The 20,355-nt window shown below is 39.4% G+C and overlaps 1 protein-coding gene across 2 annotated transcripts in view; it reads left to right on the top strand.

Annotated features, from left to right (window-relative positions):
* BRSK2 (BR serine/threonine kinase 2) overlaps positions 1-20,355 on the top strand; it is a gene marked incomplete at its 5' end in the record, with an annotated part of 464,582 nt that overhangs the window by 221,670 nt on the left and 222,557 nt on the right. For both annotated transcript variants that reach the window (XM_081315319.1, XM_081315318.1), the window contains one exon: positions 10,970-11,064. In XM_081315319.1, the coding sequence (XP_081171445.1) occupies positions 10,970-11,064 (95 nt within the window). The remainder of the gene's footprint in view (positions 1-10,969; positions 11,065-20,355) is intronic.

The following is a 20,355-nucleotide window of genomic DNA, read 5'->3' as shown; positions in this document are numbered from 1 at the left end:
AGTTACTGCAACTAAAACCACAAAGTGCATTTCATTTGCATGTGGAAATATCCTAAATCTAGATAAAACTTTTCCTCTGATGACTTTAATCTTGCTATACTTGAGAAATAACTGACACAGAAGAGTTATAAAACTGGGCTTTTATAAATAAAAAAAAGCAACAACAACTGTATACTGTATGTTATATTATTATGTTCTCTATTTATTTGCTAATTCTGTAAAGGTAGGAAAGGACTCTTTTGAATCAAAAGTTCCTGATGATTCCAGCTACACTCCATGTAGCTTTGATGGTGACAGTTAAGAAGTCACTTACTGCTGCTTTCTTCCTTTGTTTATTTTTTTTTTGTTTGTTTTCCGTTCCAAGTGTAGTCCTCAGCCCTATGGTTTTCTGCTTATTCCTGTCCAACCACCAACCGTTTTTTAAAAATTAGCTAAAGCTGGACAGATGTTCCTTTGTGGCTAGACTGTATAGTACTGAGTTGCTGCACTATGATTAAACAGTCAGATTTAATAGAGTGGGAAGAGAATTTAAGGCAGGGGTGTCAAACTCAATTTCATTGAGGGCCGCATCAGCATTGCGGTTGCCCTCAGGGGGCCGGGTGGGTGTGGCCTGGGTGGGTGTGGCCCACTGGGTGGGCATGGCTAGAGTGCGTATGGCCTACTGGGTGGGCGTGGCCAGCTCTACATCGTTCGCATCAAGGGTGCCTATGGGGGCCTGGGCAGGAGTGGGACAGATCTGAGGGTCTCTGGCAGAAGGAGGGTCTCTGGGGCAGGGCCAAGGCAGTGGGGGCCGTTCCCTCACTGTTTCCAGGATGGCTTCACGGGCCGCATGAAACCACTTCACGGGCCGGATCCGGCCCCCGGGCCTTGTGTTTGACATGTCTGATTTAAGGTATTTTGTTTCTGAGCATTTGTCATACTTGGTTGCAGAATTGGGTTGTTTTGCCCTGAGCTTGCCCAATTCTTACAGCAATACCTGTTGCTACAAAGAGTTTTCATTTTCAGATGGCTTGTCTTATACCCTGATGCTGATTTCGGTTGAGATTCAGAGGTCATCCAGCTAGTTTTTCTATGCCTAAAGGTAGACTAGCATCTGAGCCTCTCCACTCCTAAGCTTGCACCTTAATCATCACAGCATGCTGGCTTTCAGCCAGAGAATCCAATTATATATTTAAAAAAATGAATTAGAGGCATGAAATTTGACATGTTCAGAATACTGGGGAATTTTAAGTGCTGTTCAAGTGTTACGACTGAGGTTAAAATTTCAGCTTCCCCCTGCCTATGGCTTTGCTTGAACCTTTGCAATTCTAGTTTTGCATGTTGAATGTCATGGTTATAATTCTGCTTGCGTTTACTCAGAAGGAAAAGACTCTTCTTTCTTGATTCATCAGGGCACCTTCTGCCTAAGAGTTCCACTGGTATCAAACAGAAGTATCCTTCAGATCTTCCATTCATCATATTAAGGTTGGAGAAAATGGAGAATAGGAACTATATATACAGAGCTGAGCCTTCTGCACCCATTTCAGTTTTCTTGCTGGTGGGGGCAGGCTGGGAGTTGAAATCCACTCATCTTAAAATGGCCAAGTTTGCCTTTCTCATTTAACAACAGAGAAATTGCCATTCAAAATAGTGGTGACTTTTCAGGACCCCTTGTTGAAGAAGGGGAAAAAAGAGTCTTTGTTAGATATAACAGCAAATGAAATTACAAGTCATTGTTATGGAGCCCCAATATTTTTATGTTGTTGTTTAACTTTTAAATCCATTTTAAGGGGGATTTATTTCATAATCTTTAAAAGAAATACTAGATGAGGGAATAGAAGGGGAACTCATCAAATTTGCAGATGATATTAAATTGGCAGGAATAGCCAACACCCCAGAAGATAAGCTCAAGATCCAAAAAGATCTTGACAAACTTGAACAATGGGCCCTATCCAACAAAATGAATGTTAATGTGGAGAAAAGCGAAGTTTTACATTTAGGCAGGAAAAATCAAAGATATAAGTACAGATTAGGTAAGACCTGGCTCAAAAACATTAACTGTGAGAGGGACCTTGGAGTCCTAGTGGACAATGACTTGACTATGAGCCAGTAGTGTGCAGCAGCAGCCTAAAAAGCTAATACAATCCTGGGTTGTATAAACAGAGGCATAGAATCAAGATCACACGAAGTATTAGTACCGCTTTATAAAACCCTAGTAAGACCACACCTGGAATACTGCAACCAATTCTGGTCACCATACTACAAAAAAGATGTGAAAAAGTTCAGAAAAGAGCAACTAAAATGATCAAAGGCCTGGAGACTAAAACATATGAAGAACGGCTGCAGGACTTGGGTTTGGCTAGTCCAGGGGTCAGCAACCTCAAACAGTGAAAGAGCCACTCGGAACTGGTTCCCTCACAAAAGGAAAAACTGGGAGCCGCAAAAATATGTGCGCATGGATGTCCATGCGCACATGCGCAGAACAGGGTTTGACTGAAGAGTGGAGCCAAGGTGAGATATGCACCTACCCTGCATATTTGAATTGATTGGTTGAACTTTTTTAGTCCCACTTTTTTTTTTGGACTGCACATGGCAGAGGACCAGGAGCCGCAGGAGACGGCTGAAAGAGCCGCATGCGGCTCCGGAGCCGCGGTTTGCAGACCTGTGGGCTAGTCTAAAGAAAAGAAGAAATGGGTCACATGATAGCAGTATTCCAATATTTGAGGGGCTGCCACAAAGAAGAGGGGGTCACGTTATTCACCAAAGCACCGGAGGGCAGGACAGGAAACAATGGTTGGAAACTGATCAAAGAGAGAAGCAACCTGGAATTAAGGAGAAACTTCCTAACAGTGAGGACAATCAACCAGTGGAACAGCTTGCCTTCAGAAATTGTGGGTGCTTCATCACTGGAGGTTTTTAAGAAGAGACTAGACTGTCACTTGTCTGAAATGGTATAGGTTCTCCTGCTTGAGCAGGGGGCTGGACTAGAAGACCTCCAAGGTCCCTTCCAGCTCTATTCTGTTCTGTTCTAAATTTAGCTGAATGTAGTTCTCAGATACAACTATAAACAACAATAAATAATTCACTCTTTTAAAGGATGGATGCTGTACTAGGTAAACACTAGGTAAAAACATAAAGAAAAAGTGATAAGTCAGAGACTAGCACATCAAACATATTAATAAAATTCCCAGAGTAGCATATGTTTTCTGAGCCTAGCACCTGGGGAAAATGCCAGGCTTCAAGGCCCATTTAAAAGATATCAGAGTCAAAGCAGTTTGAATGTCCAACAGACATAGTTACAGAGAGCAGATGCTTGATGGAAAAGGTACACCACCTACTATGAAATTACCCATTCTGGGTAATTCTTACCATGAAATTACCCATTCTGCAGATATTACCAGATAGGCAGATTCAATGGGAAAAGAAAAGCAGGCCCAATGCCATGTCTTTTCAGTTATGGGCATCTGTTTCTAGAATGTCGTTAGTGAGATATATTTCTTATTAAGCATTGCTGTATTTATCTTTTATTTTAAATGTCCATAGTAAAGTAGGTAGTAAAGAGTAAAGGAGTCCCTGCAGATTTTACTCTACTAGTCATCTCCATTTCAAGGCCGTTGAGCCAGCGCTGTCGAAAGACATTTCTGCAGTCATATGGCCAGCATGACATTATGGAGCACTGTTATCATAGGTACCTTGAAGTGGTATCTATTTATCTACTCACATTGCATGCTTTCAAACTGCTAGGTTGGCAGGAGATAAGGTGAGCATGTGAGTTCACCCCATCGCGTGACGCTTGGGTCTCAAATCCGGGCTGCCGGCTTTCCAGCTGAGCGCTTTGGTCACTGAACCATCGTGCCACCCAAGCTAGGTAATACCCTTCATATATTTTTCTTTTTGCATTTTTCTCCACTGCTGTTTATGGATGTATTTTGCTGCTTTATTAGCTTTGTGGTTTGGCTCTTTGAAACCATTTTGCAATCTACCCAGAACATTTTACGTATTTAGCAGAGAAAACATATAATAAATAAATAATTGAATTGCACTAGTTATGTAAATTAAAGCAATATGTAGGAAATAATTAAATTCTTCCCTCTAAGTAGACTTGCTTTTCCTTCCCCCCCCCCACTATTCTGTTTCCTTTGTGTTCTCAAATATTGTAGTGGTTATTTATTTACACATGTCCAAAGGCTGCTGGCTACCATTTAGTTACTTCATTATTTTTGGAGTATTTATAATTTGTTTTTCAAGTTCACAATTGAGCTATTTGAATACTTGACAATACATGAAAAGATTACCTAATAATAAGAAACTATAAAACGGCAAACTACTGATATCCTGAGGCAAAAAGCTACTTGAAATAGAAAGTCTATTTAATCTGCAGGGGGGGGTCTTTTTAATTTTTTTACTCACTACTGAAAATAATTCACTGTAGAAACTAGGCAAGCCTTTTTAAGAAGAACATTCGAAAGCCAACTGCAAACAGCTGCAAAGGCCTAGTGGAGATGCTGTTCCTGTTAAAAGCTAAGAAATCTTAAGGAAGGTCTTCAGTCGAAGAGGGTGGAGATGTAGGTTATCTGAGTATAAATGCTAAAACCAGCTTTTTAACATACCTGGAAATAATACCTGTGCAATGAAAGAAAAGGTAAGACCACATTCTTTATGTCTGGTCTCAGTCAATAAGTAACAGAAGTTAACTTATCAAGAAGAGAACCAACCTAGAACTAAGGAGAACTTTCCTGACATGGAGAACAGCTAATCAGTGGAACAGCTTGCCTCCAGAAGCTGTGGGTGCTCCATCACTAGAGATTTTTAAGAAGAGATTGGACAGCCATTGGTCTGAAATGCTTTAGAGTCTCCTCCTCTGAGATCCCTTCCAACTCTGTTGTTCTGTTAATACTTAGGTACTCTGTGTTAATCTTTTGTTGTTTCTCAAATATTTTCAAAGACCTTGCATTTCTGTAAGCTAAATGTGATAATGTAAGAGTATGGTCTGAGATAGATAGATAGATAGATAGATAGATAGATAGATAGATAGATAGATAGATAGATAGATAGATAGATAGATAGATAGATGATAGATAGATAGATAGATAGAAAGAAAGAAAGAAAGAAAGAAAGAAAAAGAAAGAGAGAGAGAGAGAGAGAGAAGAAAGAAAAGAAAAATCCTTCCCACTGACTGATTCTGGGTTTGGCTGTCATGATACTTTGATCCACATTTCTGTTAGAACACTACTACGTAGAGGAGGGTCATAAAGCTGATTGTGCAAAGTTTGGGATCAAGCATAGTTTTAACTGTTCAGATTCTTCTAATCAAAATAAGGCTAATGAAGAATAAATGCTCATGATTGTATCAGCATCACTAAGTGTAAAGTACAAAACAGGAATGTGCTACAGGAAATCCCTACTCAGAAGAAAGTTACCTTGGTTCTGCCTGCTTGAAAAAAACCTCAAAGGCAGACGTGGGAGTAGGTAAAGGAGGGGGTGTAAATTAGTACAGAGCAAGTGAACAGGACTGAAACATCAATTAAAAGAAAATGAGAGGTGTAATCTCCCTGGTGTGTCCTTTCTCCCACGATTTTTTTTTCTTTTGCACTGCATCAATCCTTTTCAGTTGATCACTAGACCAAGGCAGCACAGCAGGGCTTGTTATACAGATGTGACCTAATTACACTTGCATGTTTCTCAAAGATAGCTTACCAAAGAAAGACAGTCAGGGGTTTCTCTGTGTCTCCTATCTCCTCTCTTCTACCCAAGAGGATGGATTAATGAGGCTTGAAAAAAATACCCTACAGATAGACTTTGATTCTTCCATTCTGTAGTGATTAGGGTGGGTAGACCGGACTTAATCATGGAACTCACTTCTGATAAGAGTTGTGCAATTTTTGTCTCAGAGGCTACAACTGGTCCAGTGTGAATAAAAATTATAGTTTCCTCCAAAAGTATATTTTTTAAAAAAAAAACCAATTTGCACTGTGGCAATAACAATAACTTCAGTAAAACAGTATCCTACAGGGCTTGGTTATTACATATGATGCGTTAGTTGACATGTGTGACGTGCTTTTCTTATAACTTACTCTTGTTTTTGTATATCAGATATATTTAGCTATAGCTTCTCAATGCTCTTCAAGGGTAGCCCCATGTAGAGCACATTACAGTAGTCCAGCCATGAGATGACATGGGCTTGAGTGACTGAGCACAGGCACTCCTGATTTAGGAAAGGCTGCAACTGGCATGTAAAGCAAAGTTATACAAAGGGTCTCCTAGCCGCGACTGCCACCTGCTGTTTGAGTAGGAGTCTTAAGTCTAGGACAACCCCCAAGTTGCGGACTAGGTCTATCTGGGGTAGTGCCATCTCATCCAGAACTAAAGATGTTAACGTCCCAGATCTTGACACTCCACACACCTAAAGCCTCACAGTCTTGCCAGAATTCAGCCAAATCAAATGTATTCTTTTGTGCTAATTCAGAATCTTTCATCCCTTTCACGCCTTTTCATCCCCTTCCATATTCAGGGACTTTTATGGAACCCTCTTCTTTTATGTATGTGCAGAAATGTAGGTCCTGTTTTTCCCTCGAAAGGTTGCCCTTGAAGGTTAGTCAGAAACTGCAGTTTCCAGAAAACGTAGCAGCTTGTATGTTTATTGAACAGTCTCAATATTTCCACGTTACACTGCCGTAAGCAGCTGCATGGGTTACTGTAGGTCCTACGTGCAGTAGAAGGTGCTAGTCGTTATCCTATAGGACTTGGGCTCTGAGTATTAAGATATCACATTTCTCAGGTAAATGCTGTCTGCCCACCTAGAGAACTCAGAAGCATCTAGTGAAAGTCCCCTCCCAAAATACATTGGGAGGAGGTCTCAAAATCAGCCATTCTCTGTGGGAATATTCCCTGTTTTGGAAGAGTTTGTTTACTCAAGGCAAAGGTGGCCCTGCTTCTTCTAGCCTTCCAAAGGCGAGTGAAGACTTGGCCCTTTGGAAAGAAATAATTCCTACCCACATAGCATGTACCAAGAATACAGGCTGCAATGATATTTATCACATCATTTTCAGAGTCATTGAAGTACTTGAAAATATATGCCATCAGTGTTTATACACCCAGAGACACACATACCTTTTTGTAGTGCCTCTTTATTCAGCTAGCGCAAAGTCTTTCCAAAAAAATATTGAAACCTGAAATATAGACTACATACCATCAAGAAGAAGTGATCAGAACAATGAGGTTTGAGGGAAACAGGGAGGAAGGAGAGGCAGAGCCTGGAGAGGAATTAGCCTGGAGTTGTTATCTAGCACCAATTTAGTGCTGACTGTTGGCTGACTTGATTCCTATGTATAGACATGAGCAATAAATCAGCTTAACTGGAGCTTAATGTGTGGTCTTGATTCTTCCCTTCTGACAGAGAGGGCATAATTTTCTCTCTCCCAACCAGAGCTTGGTTTTTCCCAAAAGCCAGATCTACTACATATGCTATTGCCACAACAGTTCATTTCTTTCCAGTGTGTTGTTGTTGTTGGGTTTTGTTTTGTCCTGTCTAGATTGCTTTTTGGTAAGCAAGTGTGAAGGATTGGTTTGGTTTCAGTAATCAGCAATAGTTATCTTAGAATTATCTCTTTTGTCCTTCCATGATACTGAAAGAAGTCTTTCAGGTTGCTTTTAACCAAATTGTTAAGTCTAAAATCAGCTTGATTTGTGTTTGTGTTTTTTGGAATGAAGGGTGGTCAGTAAAGAGAGCTTGCACATATGTACCTATGCCTGCAATGGAAGGGTAAGATCTTGATTCCTCTGGCTTTATCTATCTATTGTTTTCAGCTTAGGCAGAGTATGTAAGAATTCCAGTAAGGCACCAAAATGCTTGGTTAGATAAGTCTGTAATTAAAGTTGATATCCAACGTAAGAACAATTATTACAAACATTCCCAAGAACAGCCTGTTATATTAGCATTGATGAGCCAGTGGTTAAAATTGCCTCATTAAAATGTGGGACACTTTCATTAGTCCATTAAAGAAATTTGATCTATTCTGGTGTACAGTTAGAAACAACAACATATATTTTGGGCATCACTTGATAACAGGCTATAATCTTATGCACAATAATTAGAGCTAACAGTTCCTTTAAGCAAACAAACATTGGCTTAATTAGAAGACAAAAGTAGTAGTTCATCCTATTGGTTTTAATATACATTGGAATTCTTGATTTCTATGGCTATAATGCCTTTAAATTTATAAAAAGGATAACAGTTAACCCAGAGGATAAATATGGTGTACTGCTGAATGTTCAGACAAAACAGTAGTGTTAAAGCTTATTACAATTCCTTAATTTTCTTCCCTATATTAAATTCCATTGTAATGTTGGTAATAATGCTTACTTTAACATCAGATTTAATATTCCTTCTCAAAATATTTTATGAGAATCAATCCTTGTAGAGTCCCTTGGAGGCAAGTAAGTAAACATTATTATCCATATACAATGAGAGAGTTGAAGTCATTAAGTGCTGAAATTCTGTTCCTTGTTAGCATAAATTTGGAGAGTATTTTCTGAAAGCATTTCCTATAGTGATAGGAAGCTTATTTCACCATCTATGACTATGTGCTATTATCTGGCAGCTTTATATTTGTGGTTTGAGAATGGTGTAATAGACCCTGTAGGCAGCCTTTCCCAGTGTGATGAACATAGATCAGTGATTCTCAACCTATGGTCCGCAGGCCCCTAACGGGGTGTGAGGGTCTGCAAAGGCTTGAAGGAATGAAGAAGGGTTGAGAAACACTGACCTAGAGATATATTACATCTTCTGTACAAATCTTGGAAAATGTTCCAGCACTTATGAACTATAGAAGACTTCTCTCCCCATCTCTTGTTTATATTTATACAAATATACATACTGTCAAACAACTCATGTAGGGCTGTCAGGAAGCTGTTCCAGAGTTTTTGGGTTACCAGGTAGCCAAAGCTACACTTATGTATACATTTTTAAATAATTCCCCATGAGTAGGTGATGCAAAAAATGTGAGAAGGGGGACATGAGTTTGTATGCAATCTACACTATAGGCAGGGCTTTTTTTGTCATAGAACGCTCAGAGTTCTATGCACCTTTTTTGGATGGAACCTTGTAGGGTAAGCAAGGTGGGTTGTATGACATGTGTGAGTTCCAGCACCTTTTTCTTTTACAAAAAAAGCAGTGACTATAGGAATTAATTGATACGACTGTTGGCAATAAAAGGGAAAAAATTGTGATGAATTAGGTGCAGTCTATCTTTCAGCATTTACCTCCAGAATGGGAGACAGCTCACTAGCCTTCTTGTTGAAAGATTATGTCTCTTCTTCAATGCATTTACAGAGCAAACGGAATAAAGGATACATACTTTAAGTATGCTTATTTTGCAGGAATAATTTCCATAAATGAATATGTAGGATCTGTTTATTGACTTCCAGAGTGTCCTCCCTCCCAATAATGCCCTATATCTTTTTAAGTATCTATGTGTAGGCGTATTTACCTTCTATAGAATTTGTCAGGGTGTCATTAACAGGTGCACCTCCTGAATATTTATACCTGTTATTTTGTTCTTGAGCCAATCTTTCCTTTTCTGCTATCTTGGGGTTTATTTCTTTTGGTAGAAAAGACCAGAGAGCTTTCATCAGGTTTTCATTAAAAATGAAAAGATGATGTTAGCTTCACTTTTGTCGTTCTGTCCTCCCTCACCCACCCCACACCTCCTTTTCTTTCCTGACCTACAATTATAAGCTCTGCTTCTAGTGAAGCTCTGTGTTTGAGATCAAAGGAAATTTGTTGACTAGGCTAATGTTGGCACAGGGGAGGCATAGATCTTTTCTCTCCCACACAACAGATGTTTCTGCAACTGTGCTCTTGGGTATGTGGAAGCTGACCGGAGGAAATGCCATCTTGATCATCAAGTCAGAAAGTTTTGGGGGAGTAACAAAGAAAAGAGATTTAGGTTTTAATCAGAAAAGTTGATTTAGTTATAGGTATAATTTGATAAAAGTTAAGAGTTAATCAGTCTAAGTCACTCTTTTTCAAGTTTAGCCACCTTAAGATATGTGGACAATGCTGGCTGAGGAATTCTGGGAGTTGAAGTCCACACACCTGAAACTTACTGAGCTTGAAAACCATTGATCCAAATATTAAAAACTGTCAAAGCACATTGGGAGTGGTCAGAACAGAATGATGATGCTCTTAATGTTGGTGATTTGAAAGCCAATTTATAGAGTTAATGAAATCAGAACTGACAGCTGATCAATTTATTCTATAGCAAGATGTGCTAATTGAGAAAGTAGTAACAATCAAGAAATTTTATTCTTATTGAACTATGAAGTAAGATTCCATCAAAATAAACATTTAAGTGAATTGATCTGATAATTTTGTGAAGATTAGAGTGAAATAAAAATAAAACAAGTCCTGAATTGCAAAATAGTTTCAGCACCGAGTAAATTTAATCCTTGACTTGTTTCTAAAAAGTAACTCTAACCTGCTGCTGTATTAGAGAGCTCTAATATCTCTAAATAACTCCTCTGCATCTAGGTGCTCTGAATTTGCTAGGTTTGTCTTTTGAAAGATGCTTAAAAGGATAAATACAGTATGCTAAGATAGTGGCTTTCCTACAAATTATGGGTGATGGAGATAATTATGCAATTTTGTTGATAATTGGAGCTCTTGAAAACCAAGATAAAGAATGAGTTGATCCTCCCTACATAATTAAGCTTTAGTTGTTTAATAAAATGTTCCTTCTAATTGATCTAGTAGATTAGGGAAAACTGAATTGCATAAATTATAGGAAAAGTTAAATGTGGCACTTAATACTTTTGTTTGTGCAGGACAAATTTTAAATGTATCCATTATTCTGTGAGGAAGAAGGGCCAATAAAAAAGTGTGTGTGTGTGTGTGTGTGGTGTGTACATATTAAAGAGATTCGAATAAGATGCAGCTGTCGTATAACTGAATATGCATCTAACCAGTGTTCTTTCTCTTTCTTTTCCCCAGGACTTGTGAAGTTGGGAGTTCATTGTGTAACATGTCAAAAGGTCGCTATAAAAATTGTCAACAGGGAGAAGCTCAGTGAATCGGTGCTAATGAAGGTAATTTTCCAAAGGGAGATCTGGAAAAAAAAAGAGAAGTAGTCGGCTCAGTGATTTTTGTTCTTTGCAAAATTAATATCTTTAATTAAATGTAACAAACATTCTTGTCAGTGCTAACACTGTGCATTGCATAATAATGCCTCTACAGAGAGGAGAGAGGAAACTGAAATTTAAAAGGATAGTGTCAGGACCCACCCCAATTCACGTCTTAGGAGAACAAAAACTCTTGGAGTCAGTTCTAGTCCAAAAGGAATTTTTACTAGGACATACTTGGTTGTGGAAATACAAGACAGGACTTAGTATTGTTTTACAAATTGAAACTTTATAAAGGGTTCCCGGTTCAACCCCCCTTCCCTCAACCCCATTTGGTCAGCCCCCATCATTTTACTTCATGTCATCCCTTTCGTGGGGAAAAAGGAACTTTGAATCTTTATGGTTATTGTCTTCTTCCTCTACAGAATTAAATGAAGAAAACAGGCCAGATGCCTTCTTCTCTAACCCTCCCTTTTGTTCCCCCCAGTTCAAAAGGTTTTCTTGGTCTTTGAAATAACCTAAGGCAGGCTGAATCCACATGCGCTCCTCCTTCCTTGGAAGATGGCAGAATCCATGGGGGGGCAATAATGTTTTAAACATACATTTATGAATGTGATATAAATGGATTCTGACAGATAGTGTATTTCTAAAAAATAACATGCAATCATTCCACAATGATTGACTGTGAAAATATTAGTTATAAAGTTATCCTTTATTGCAGGAGCAGATTCCTTTCCCTTGCTTTAGAGATCTTCTGAAATTAGGAGTTTGATTAGCTGAAAACCTTGACTTTGGCAAGACCTGGTTAAATCACTCTAGTTAGTTTTAAATTTCAGCCCTCACCTCCACCCATCACAAGGAGGGACTTGGTTGACCGAACTGCCGTGGGTACCTCATGGACTGTTGAATTTCAGAGGGAACTTAGGATTGTCCCATGCTGTTCTACTAAGGCCTTAGGCTCTTCTTGGAATGAGAGGGTGACTATGGCTTTGGATCAAATTGTATATATGTAGAAGCCCTTTGGGAAATGAAATGGTGTATGAGATCCAAAAGCACTATTAATGGAAAACAAAGAGTGAATCCAACCAAGCACAGGTAAGCATCCTTAAGGATTGCACTGTGGTGATGAGCAGCAAAAAAATATTATTTTATTTATTTATTATTTATTATTTGGATTTATATACCGCCCCTCTCCCGAAGGACTCGGGACAGTGTACAGGGCAATTAAAACGCTATATACAACACATAACATACAAAAATTAAAATAAATTAAACCAAGTAGCCCTAAACAATAAAACACGTTCTAAAATGTAAAATTTAAAATCTAAAATCTCAGTCCCTCAGTCCAGGCCGGCAAGTTCAAATAGCTAAGTCTTCAGGTCGCGGCGGAAAGAGCGAAGGTCGGGAGCCATCCAGAGCTCAACAGGGAGCTGATTCCAGAGGGCAAGCGCACCCACAGAGAATGCTCTCCCCCTGGGGGCCGCCAGTCGACATTCCCTGATCGACGGCACCCTGAGGAGGCCCTCTCTGTGGGAGCGCACAGGACGATGGGAAGTTAACGCCGGCTAAAGGTACTCATGTAAATAATCTGGACCCATGCCATTTAGGGCTTTATAGGTCATCACCAGCACCTTGAATCTCACCCGGAAGACAACTGGAAGCCAATGTAGCTCATGGAGCAGAGGTGTTACATGGGAGTATCGGGAGATCCCCATCACAACTCGCGCGGCCACATTCTGCACCAGCTGGAGCCTCCGAGTGGTATTCAAGGGCAGCCCCATGTAGGCATTACAGTAGTCTATCCGAGAGGTCACGAGCGCATGAGTGACTGTGCGTAGGGCATCTCGGTCCAAATAGGGCCGCAACTGGCGCACCAGGCGAACCTGGGCAAAAGCCCCCTTGGTCACAGCTCCTATATGATCTTCTAAACTGAGCTGTGAGTTAAGGAGGACACCCAAGTTGCGAGCCCTATCTAAAATTTATTATTTTATTATAAATTTTCAAAAGGCAGGCCTGTTTAGGGTGATCCAGTCACTTCTAAGTAAAGAGGAACCAGGTCAGGTTTTATAGGTGCCCTGGGAGAATTGTCCTAGACATCTGTTGGATAAAGTCACTTGAATTTGCTTTGAACTGCACCTCTTCTGGGCAGGTCCCAAAAAATTAAGTCACACTTAGTTAACAAGGAATACTTAATCCTGTTAGTCCTAATGAAATGGACATAATCCTTGGGCTTTGATCTCTGATTTTGTGTTTTAGATCTATGTCCCTCCTGGTTGGTCAAGGCCTCCCAGGAGATGACACGTGTTTGGATCATTACAATGGTGAATGCCTCTGGAGAAAGAGGACAATTCTGCCAGCTTTGAAGAAAGCAGTGATCTGCTGTTCTCAGGAAGCCAATGGAACTGGACAATTTTCATCCAGTTTTCAACCTTCCCTATTCAGAGAATGTTTTTGAAAAGATGGTAATCTTACAATGGCAGAGAACCTTGGAGAAAGTGGATTATTTGGACCTTATTTCAGTCATATTTTCATATTTCACGCTGATTACTGAACGGTGCTAATCACATCTGTTAAAAACCTTTGGCAAGCTTGTTGGATGGTATGTCCATCCTGGCCCTTCTGGAACATGGTATACTTCTGGATTGGTTTAGGAGATTGGGAGTGGGAGGTACAGTTTTTGGTGGGTCTCCTATTTACATAAAACCTCTGCATAAGGTTCTCCATGGATATGGGATTGAGTATCATTGCTTTGTTTCTGATACTCAGTTATATATCTCTGCTCCACCCAGCTCAAGATTTTTTCCCCACTGGAATCTGTGAAACTGGGATAGGGAAAAACAGACTTTTCCTTAACCCTGTCAAGAACAAGTACCTATGGTTTTTAGGACCTCTTGAATCCAGAGATTTTCCATCCTTGACTCTGGACAGAGTGGTAGAATTGATGAGCAGTTAGTGTCTCCTTGGACACACTATGGGATTAAGGTGCAAATGTTTGTCATAGCCACAATGGCATTTGTAAAATTTCCTCATATGCAAACCACTGAATTGAAAGACTCTGGTCATGATCACTCACATCTTAGTCACAATTCAGTTGGACTACTGCAATGTGATTACATGGGGTGATCTTTGAGGAGAATTAGAAAATTGCAGCTAATCCAGACTTCATCTTCAGTAGGCTTCCGGGTGCAATTCAAGATGCTAAGCTATCACCTGTAAAGCCTACATGGCACAGGCCCAGATTATTTGTAGGACTCTCTCCATCTGATTCTGCTTGTCCCATCAGGTCAAGTTAGGCATGTTCTGAATCCTTTCTCTGAAACAATGACATCCATCAGGAACCAGGAGGCATGCCTTCTTTGTCACAATGCCTGCATTATGGAACAGCATCCCACTGGCATGACCCTAATCTGTTAGCCTGACCTTGAAAAACATCAGGAATTAGATCAGATATCTATTGAGCCCTGTGTGTAAGGTTGGTGTAATTTGTTTTCAGACAGACTACTAGAAGCCTCAGTTGCACTATATTGTCCTTGTGTGTTTAATTATTTTATTTTTCACAACTGAATCCAAAGCATCACAGAGCTCAAAACATAGGATATCTGATAAGGAATAATGAGTGGGCTTCAGTTTCACCCTGGCGCATTCTATTAGCCTCACAAGACATTTCTCTCATCCTCTTGTTCTCTTGGCTTGGGGATAGAACATAAAACCTCACTATGTTTGTTCTGCAGTAAAACCAAGTTAAAATTGTGTGGATGGTAGATTAACTTCAAGAATTTCAATTGCATTAATATTGTCTCACGTGCCAATGTAAATTTTATTTTTCATAGCTTTATTTTAAAAAGTGATGTCTTTATTTGTCCCAAAGATGCTTTTTCAAAAGGAAATGGAGTTTCTTGTTTTTCTTTGAAGATATTTCGCTTCTCATCCAGGAAGCTTCTTCAGGTCTGATCTGGATGACTGAGAATCTCCATAGATAATGTCTTTAGTTCATGTCAATACAAATATTGTATCCCATTTATGGGTAATAAATAGACGTAAGCAGCTACATGCCTTTAGAAATATGTGATTAATACAGAGAACATTAACTTCTTTCCTCAGCAATAGTTTACTACAGTATATATTCTAGCATCACAATGCTAACTGCAATTGCAGAAGTGTGAGAGATGATTAAAAGAAGCCTTAGTGGTGCATGGTTAGAATGCAGTATTGCAGGCTAATTCTGCTGACTGCCAGCAGTTCAATTCTCACTGGCTCAAGGTTGATTCAGCCTATACTCAGTCAGTAAAATGAGGACCCAGATGTTGGAGGCAATATGCTGACTCTGTAAAATGCTTAAAAAGATAAAGGTAAAGGTTCCCCCGCACATGCGTGCTAGTCGTTTCCATCTCTAGGGGCCGGTGCTCATCTCCATTTCAAAGCCGAAGAGCCAGCGCTTGTCCAAGGATGTCTCCATGGTCATGTGGCTGGCATGACTAGACACCAAAGGCGCACGGAACGCTGTTACCTTCCCACCATAGCGGTCCCTATTTTTCTACTTGCATTTTTACGTACTTTCAAACTGCTAGGTTGGCAGAAGCTGGGACGAGTAACAGGCGCTCACACTGTTATGCGGCACTCGGGATTCGACCCGCCAAACTGCCGACCTTCTGATCCTAACCCACTGAGCCACCGTGTCCCTTATGTAAAATGCTTAGAGTGTGCTATAAAGCTCTATGAAGCGGTATATAAGTATAAGAGCTAAGTGTTATTGCTAAAAGAAGTATTTTGTTGTTGACATGTTGAATGATTCATAACCTCCATACATAAAAGGAGGGTGAATATAAGAGCATTTGTTCATCAGTAAAATCATGCTCTGCATGTGGATGCAACTGTGTGCATGAGAAAACAACTAATAAAAGAACATTTCTATCTTTTTTATGTGAAAGAATGTGTCTCTTTTAAAGCGTGTTTGCCATTTGTTGTTTCTATAAATACTATGGTGTCTGTTTAAAAATCTGTCACAGATTGGAGCAAGTTTTGATGTTCACTCAATAGATTAAGAAATTAAACACTGCAGTTTTATTTCTTGTTGGGGCTACTCTCTATTGTCCAGCTTGGGGTAGAAAGATATTTTAGTTTTGTTTTTAATGAAGAGAAGTATTCAAAACTGACTTTTCCATACTTGCAGGCTAATATGGTCCAGGGCATTCCAAGCTTACTCTAGTTAGTGGGACAGACTAGGTCTAAGCATACTTTTGATAAAAGATGGCTTCAATATATCAGCACATCTAGTATTGGGGAAAATAATAATTATTCAGGTTTGGGTGAACAGGAAGGAGAATTTAAATCTTTCTGCCCTGTATGGATGCAAAAGTAGTTTCTTCTTCTGAAGCTGTAATTTGCATGAACAGGAAATCTGTCTACTGGGGCTGCCAAATAGCAGCTTTCAATTATTGATTGTCATTTCAAGGCTGTAATGATTTGGGGAGTGGGGGAGGCTGAATAGGCCAAAACCCCACATCAACTATTAAAAAGGGAATTTAGACTACAAATGCTGGCCGTTAAAGACCAGAACAGGTAACCTTAAATACATTTGGGACACAGTAAGGTCTCATCAAATTGGACATGTCCAAAAGAAAACTTACAACAATGACAAAAGAAGCCAGAAAAAACATAGTGAGTTCTCTTTCAGGTCTTAAAGATACTTTGGCTGCTACTACTAGTCTTATTACATTTACTGCAAATGATTGCATGTTGTTGGTATAAGTTGAAAAGCAGCAAAGGAAAATCCAAGTGAAGTGTGATCCATTGTATTTTAGTCTTCTCTTCCACCATTCTATTTCTCTCTTTTTGCAATCCTTTTTTAAATATTCTGGAAGCTGTCCTTTTTCTCCGGAATCGCTTTTCATTTGAGCTATGCAGAATAGGGAGGCATTTGCTAAAGTGTTTTGTAATCGTAACACAGTAGTATCAATGTTTCTGGAGAGAATAATTCAGAATTGAAGCAGCTGGACAAAATTAACAGAGCTGCTTCTATATAAATAATATACAGGAAAACATGTTGGACAATGGAACTGTAATAAATGGGTCATTGGAGTCTACAGAAACTTATCCAAGGAACTGGATAATGGGTAGATTACTAAGGGTAGACATATGGCTTCGTCTCTGACGGAGATGATTTTTAAACTTGTATCCAAAGAACTCACAATCTGTATTATCAGAATGAATCTGGTGACCAATCTCTGGTCAAACAGGAGCCAGAAATAAATGTTACTACTGGTTTCATGTTCATTGGGATTGTTTCTCTGATATTAAGTTTTGTGAAAACAGCCCATTCAATTATGTGTAGAACTACCATGCAAAAGACAATGGCATTTTTTCAGTTTATATTAATTCCCTAAGATTTATTGTCCAAAATGTCTGATTTTGCCCATCCAGGATTTGTTTGCTGGTGCTGGCACTTGTCAAGACATTTTAGCTATAGGTAGTCCTTGACTTACAAAAGTTCATTTAGTGACTGTTCAAAGTTACGATGACACTGAAAAAAGCGACTTATGACCATTTTTCACACTTACAACTGTTGTAGCATACCTGGCAACTGACTCATATTTATCATGGTTGCAGAGTCTGGGGTCATGTGACCCCCTTTTGTTACCTTCTGACAAGCAAAGTCAACAGGGAAGCGAGATTCATTTAACAGCCGTGTTACTAACGTAACAACTGCAAGGATTCACTTAACAACTGTGGCAAGAAAGGTCGTAAAATGGGGCAAAATTTACTTAACAAATGTTTCACTTAGCAACAGAAATTTTGGACTCAATTGTGGTCACAAGTCGAGGGCTACCTGTACTTATTTGATTTGAAATGTAGTGATTCATCATGTGGTCTCAAATATATTTTATAAGAAAATAATTTTTGAGCCTTTCTTGAGTAAATCGGTATGTGGATATATTATTCAATGTTATATTAGACAGCTGAGTTATTGGAAGGTATTGCACTAGACTGCCAATGTGTCTGCTCTTTCGTACTTCCACACTTGTGGAAATATAAAATTCATATCTTTTGTTTAGTTAAAAGAACTTGGTACTTCTTCTCTGTTTGCAAGGAGGGTTAACTAGTTTCCGAACAGAAGAGTTCCATGGGGATTTATGCCATGACAATTATCCATTTTATATTCTCAGAAGAAGTGTTTTGATTGACATTAATATTCTGTTGTCAATAGTGATCAGCTAGATTATAGAGTAGAGTAGAGTAGAGTAGAGTAGAGTAGAGCAGAGCAGAGCAGAGCAGAGCAGAGTAGAGTAGAGTAGAGTAGAGTAGAGTAGAGTAGAGTAGAGTAGAGTAGAGTAGGATAGGATAGGATAGGATAGGATAGGATAGGATAGGAAGGGACCTTGGAAGCCTTCTAGTCTAGCCCCCTGCTCAAGCAGGATAACCTATACCATCTCAGACAAGTGACTGTCTAGCCTCTTTTTAAAAATCTCCAGTGATGGAGCGCCCACGATTTCTGAGGGCAAGCTGTTCCACTGGTTGATTGTCCTCAGTGTTAGGAAATTTCTCTTTAATTCCAGGTTGCTTCTCTCTTTGATCAGTTTCCAACCATTGTTTCTTGTCCTGCCCTCTGGTGCTTTGGAGAATAATTTGACCACCTCTTCCTTGTGGCAACTCCTCAAATACTGGAACACTGCTATCATGTCTCCCCTATTTCTTCTTTTCTTTAGACTAGCCAAACCCAAGTCCTGCAGCGTTCTTTGTATGTTTTAGTCGGCATGTACGTTCATATGTTCGGAAGCCTTGTTGCAGGACATAAAAGCAACAGCCTTCAGTTTTTGCCTGGATAATTTCATTTTCAGAGACAAAACGCCTACAAAATTCCATTTTCTAGTCAAGGATATTTAGAGAATCATCCTCATCTATCTGATTTTTTTAAAAAAACAAAAACCCTATGATTATTTTCATCATTGTTTCTTGTGGTAGTGAATCATTAATACAATGTTAAGTCCATTGTTATCCCAAAATACTTTTTTATTTAAGAGATCTGTCCAGGGGGATAAATAGAATTACTTCAATCAGTGATTACAGTATATGCATCATTTTGGGTTATTTGATTAGCCATGACTCAAAATATGTCAAATTGCTAAGGAGACTCAAATAGCATGGCAAGATAAAAATCCCAATAACTAATCCAATGATGTTCTAACTATATATTTAACCTCTGTGTTTTACTGTTCATTTCTGCATTTCCTCTGTGACGTGAACAAGTTTATACTTAACAACAACTATTTTTGGTTGCCTTTTAAGTCTTGCCTTTTATTTTAACTTCTTAAGAAAGAGACTGGACAGCCATTTGTCTGAAATAGTACAGAGTTTCCTGCCTGAGCAGGGGGTTGGACTAGATGACTTCCAAGGTCCCTTCCAGCTATTGTTGTTGTTGTTGTTGTTGTTGATGATGATGATCATCGCACAGTCAGCCAGATGTTCAGACTGGATTTGGCATTTTTGTCTACCTATTGAGTCCTTACCAAGGACCTGGGATAGGCAGATGTGGATGTTTGATGGTATTACAGATATTGTCGCTGGATGGAAGCAGTTCCTAGTAAGGCCACCTTTTGCAATTGACTAATGGCGAATTTGTCAATGGCAATGGTGTTCAAGTGGTGGTCCAGTTGTTTTGGGATTGCACCCAAGGTGCCTATTACTATTGGTACTACCCCTGTTCACCTTTGCCACAATCTTTCTATTTCTATTTGTAGGTCTTTGTATTTTGTTATTTTCTCCAGTTCTTTCTCGTCTATTCTGCTGTCTCCAGGCGTTGCCACGTCCACTATCCAGACTTTTTTGTCTTTCTTATCGACAATTGTTAAGTCCGGGGTCTTATGTTGCAGATGTTTGTCTCTTTGAATTCTGAAGTCCCAGAGCACTTTAACTTTATCATTTTCTATGACTTTCTCTATTTTATGATCCCAACAGTTCTTGCTTACAGGGAAATGATATTTCTTGCAGATCTTCCAATGCACCATTGTTGCTACTTTGTCATACCGCTGCTTATAGTCAGTCTGTGCGATCTTCTTACAGCAGCTTACCAGGTGATCCACTGTTTCTTCAGCTTCTTTGCATAGGCGGCACTTACTGTCTGTCGCTGTCTTCTCAATTTTGACTTTGTATGCATTTGTCCTTAAGGCTTGGTCTTCTGCAGCCAGAATTAGTCCCTCAGTCTCTTTCTTCAACTTTCTTGCTCTTAGCTATTGCCAGGTCTTGTTATTATCTGCTTTCCTA

Source organism: Vipera berus (genome assembly GCF_964194415.1).
Source record: "Vipera berus genome assembly, chromosome: 1".
Lineage (NCBI taxonomy): Eukaryota > Metazoa > Chordata > Lepidosauria > Squamata > Viperidae > Vipera > Vipera berus.
The sequence above is the reverse complement of the archived record's forward strand: the minus strand, read 5'-3'. Positions and strand labels throughout refer to the sequence as shown.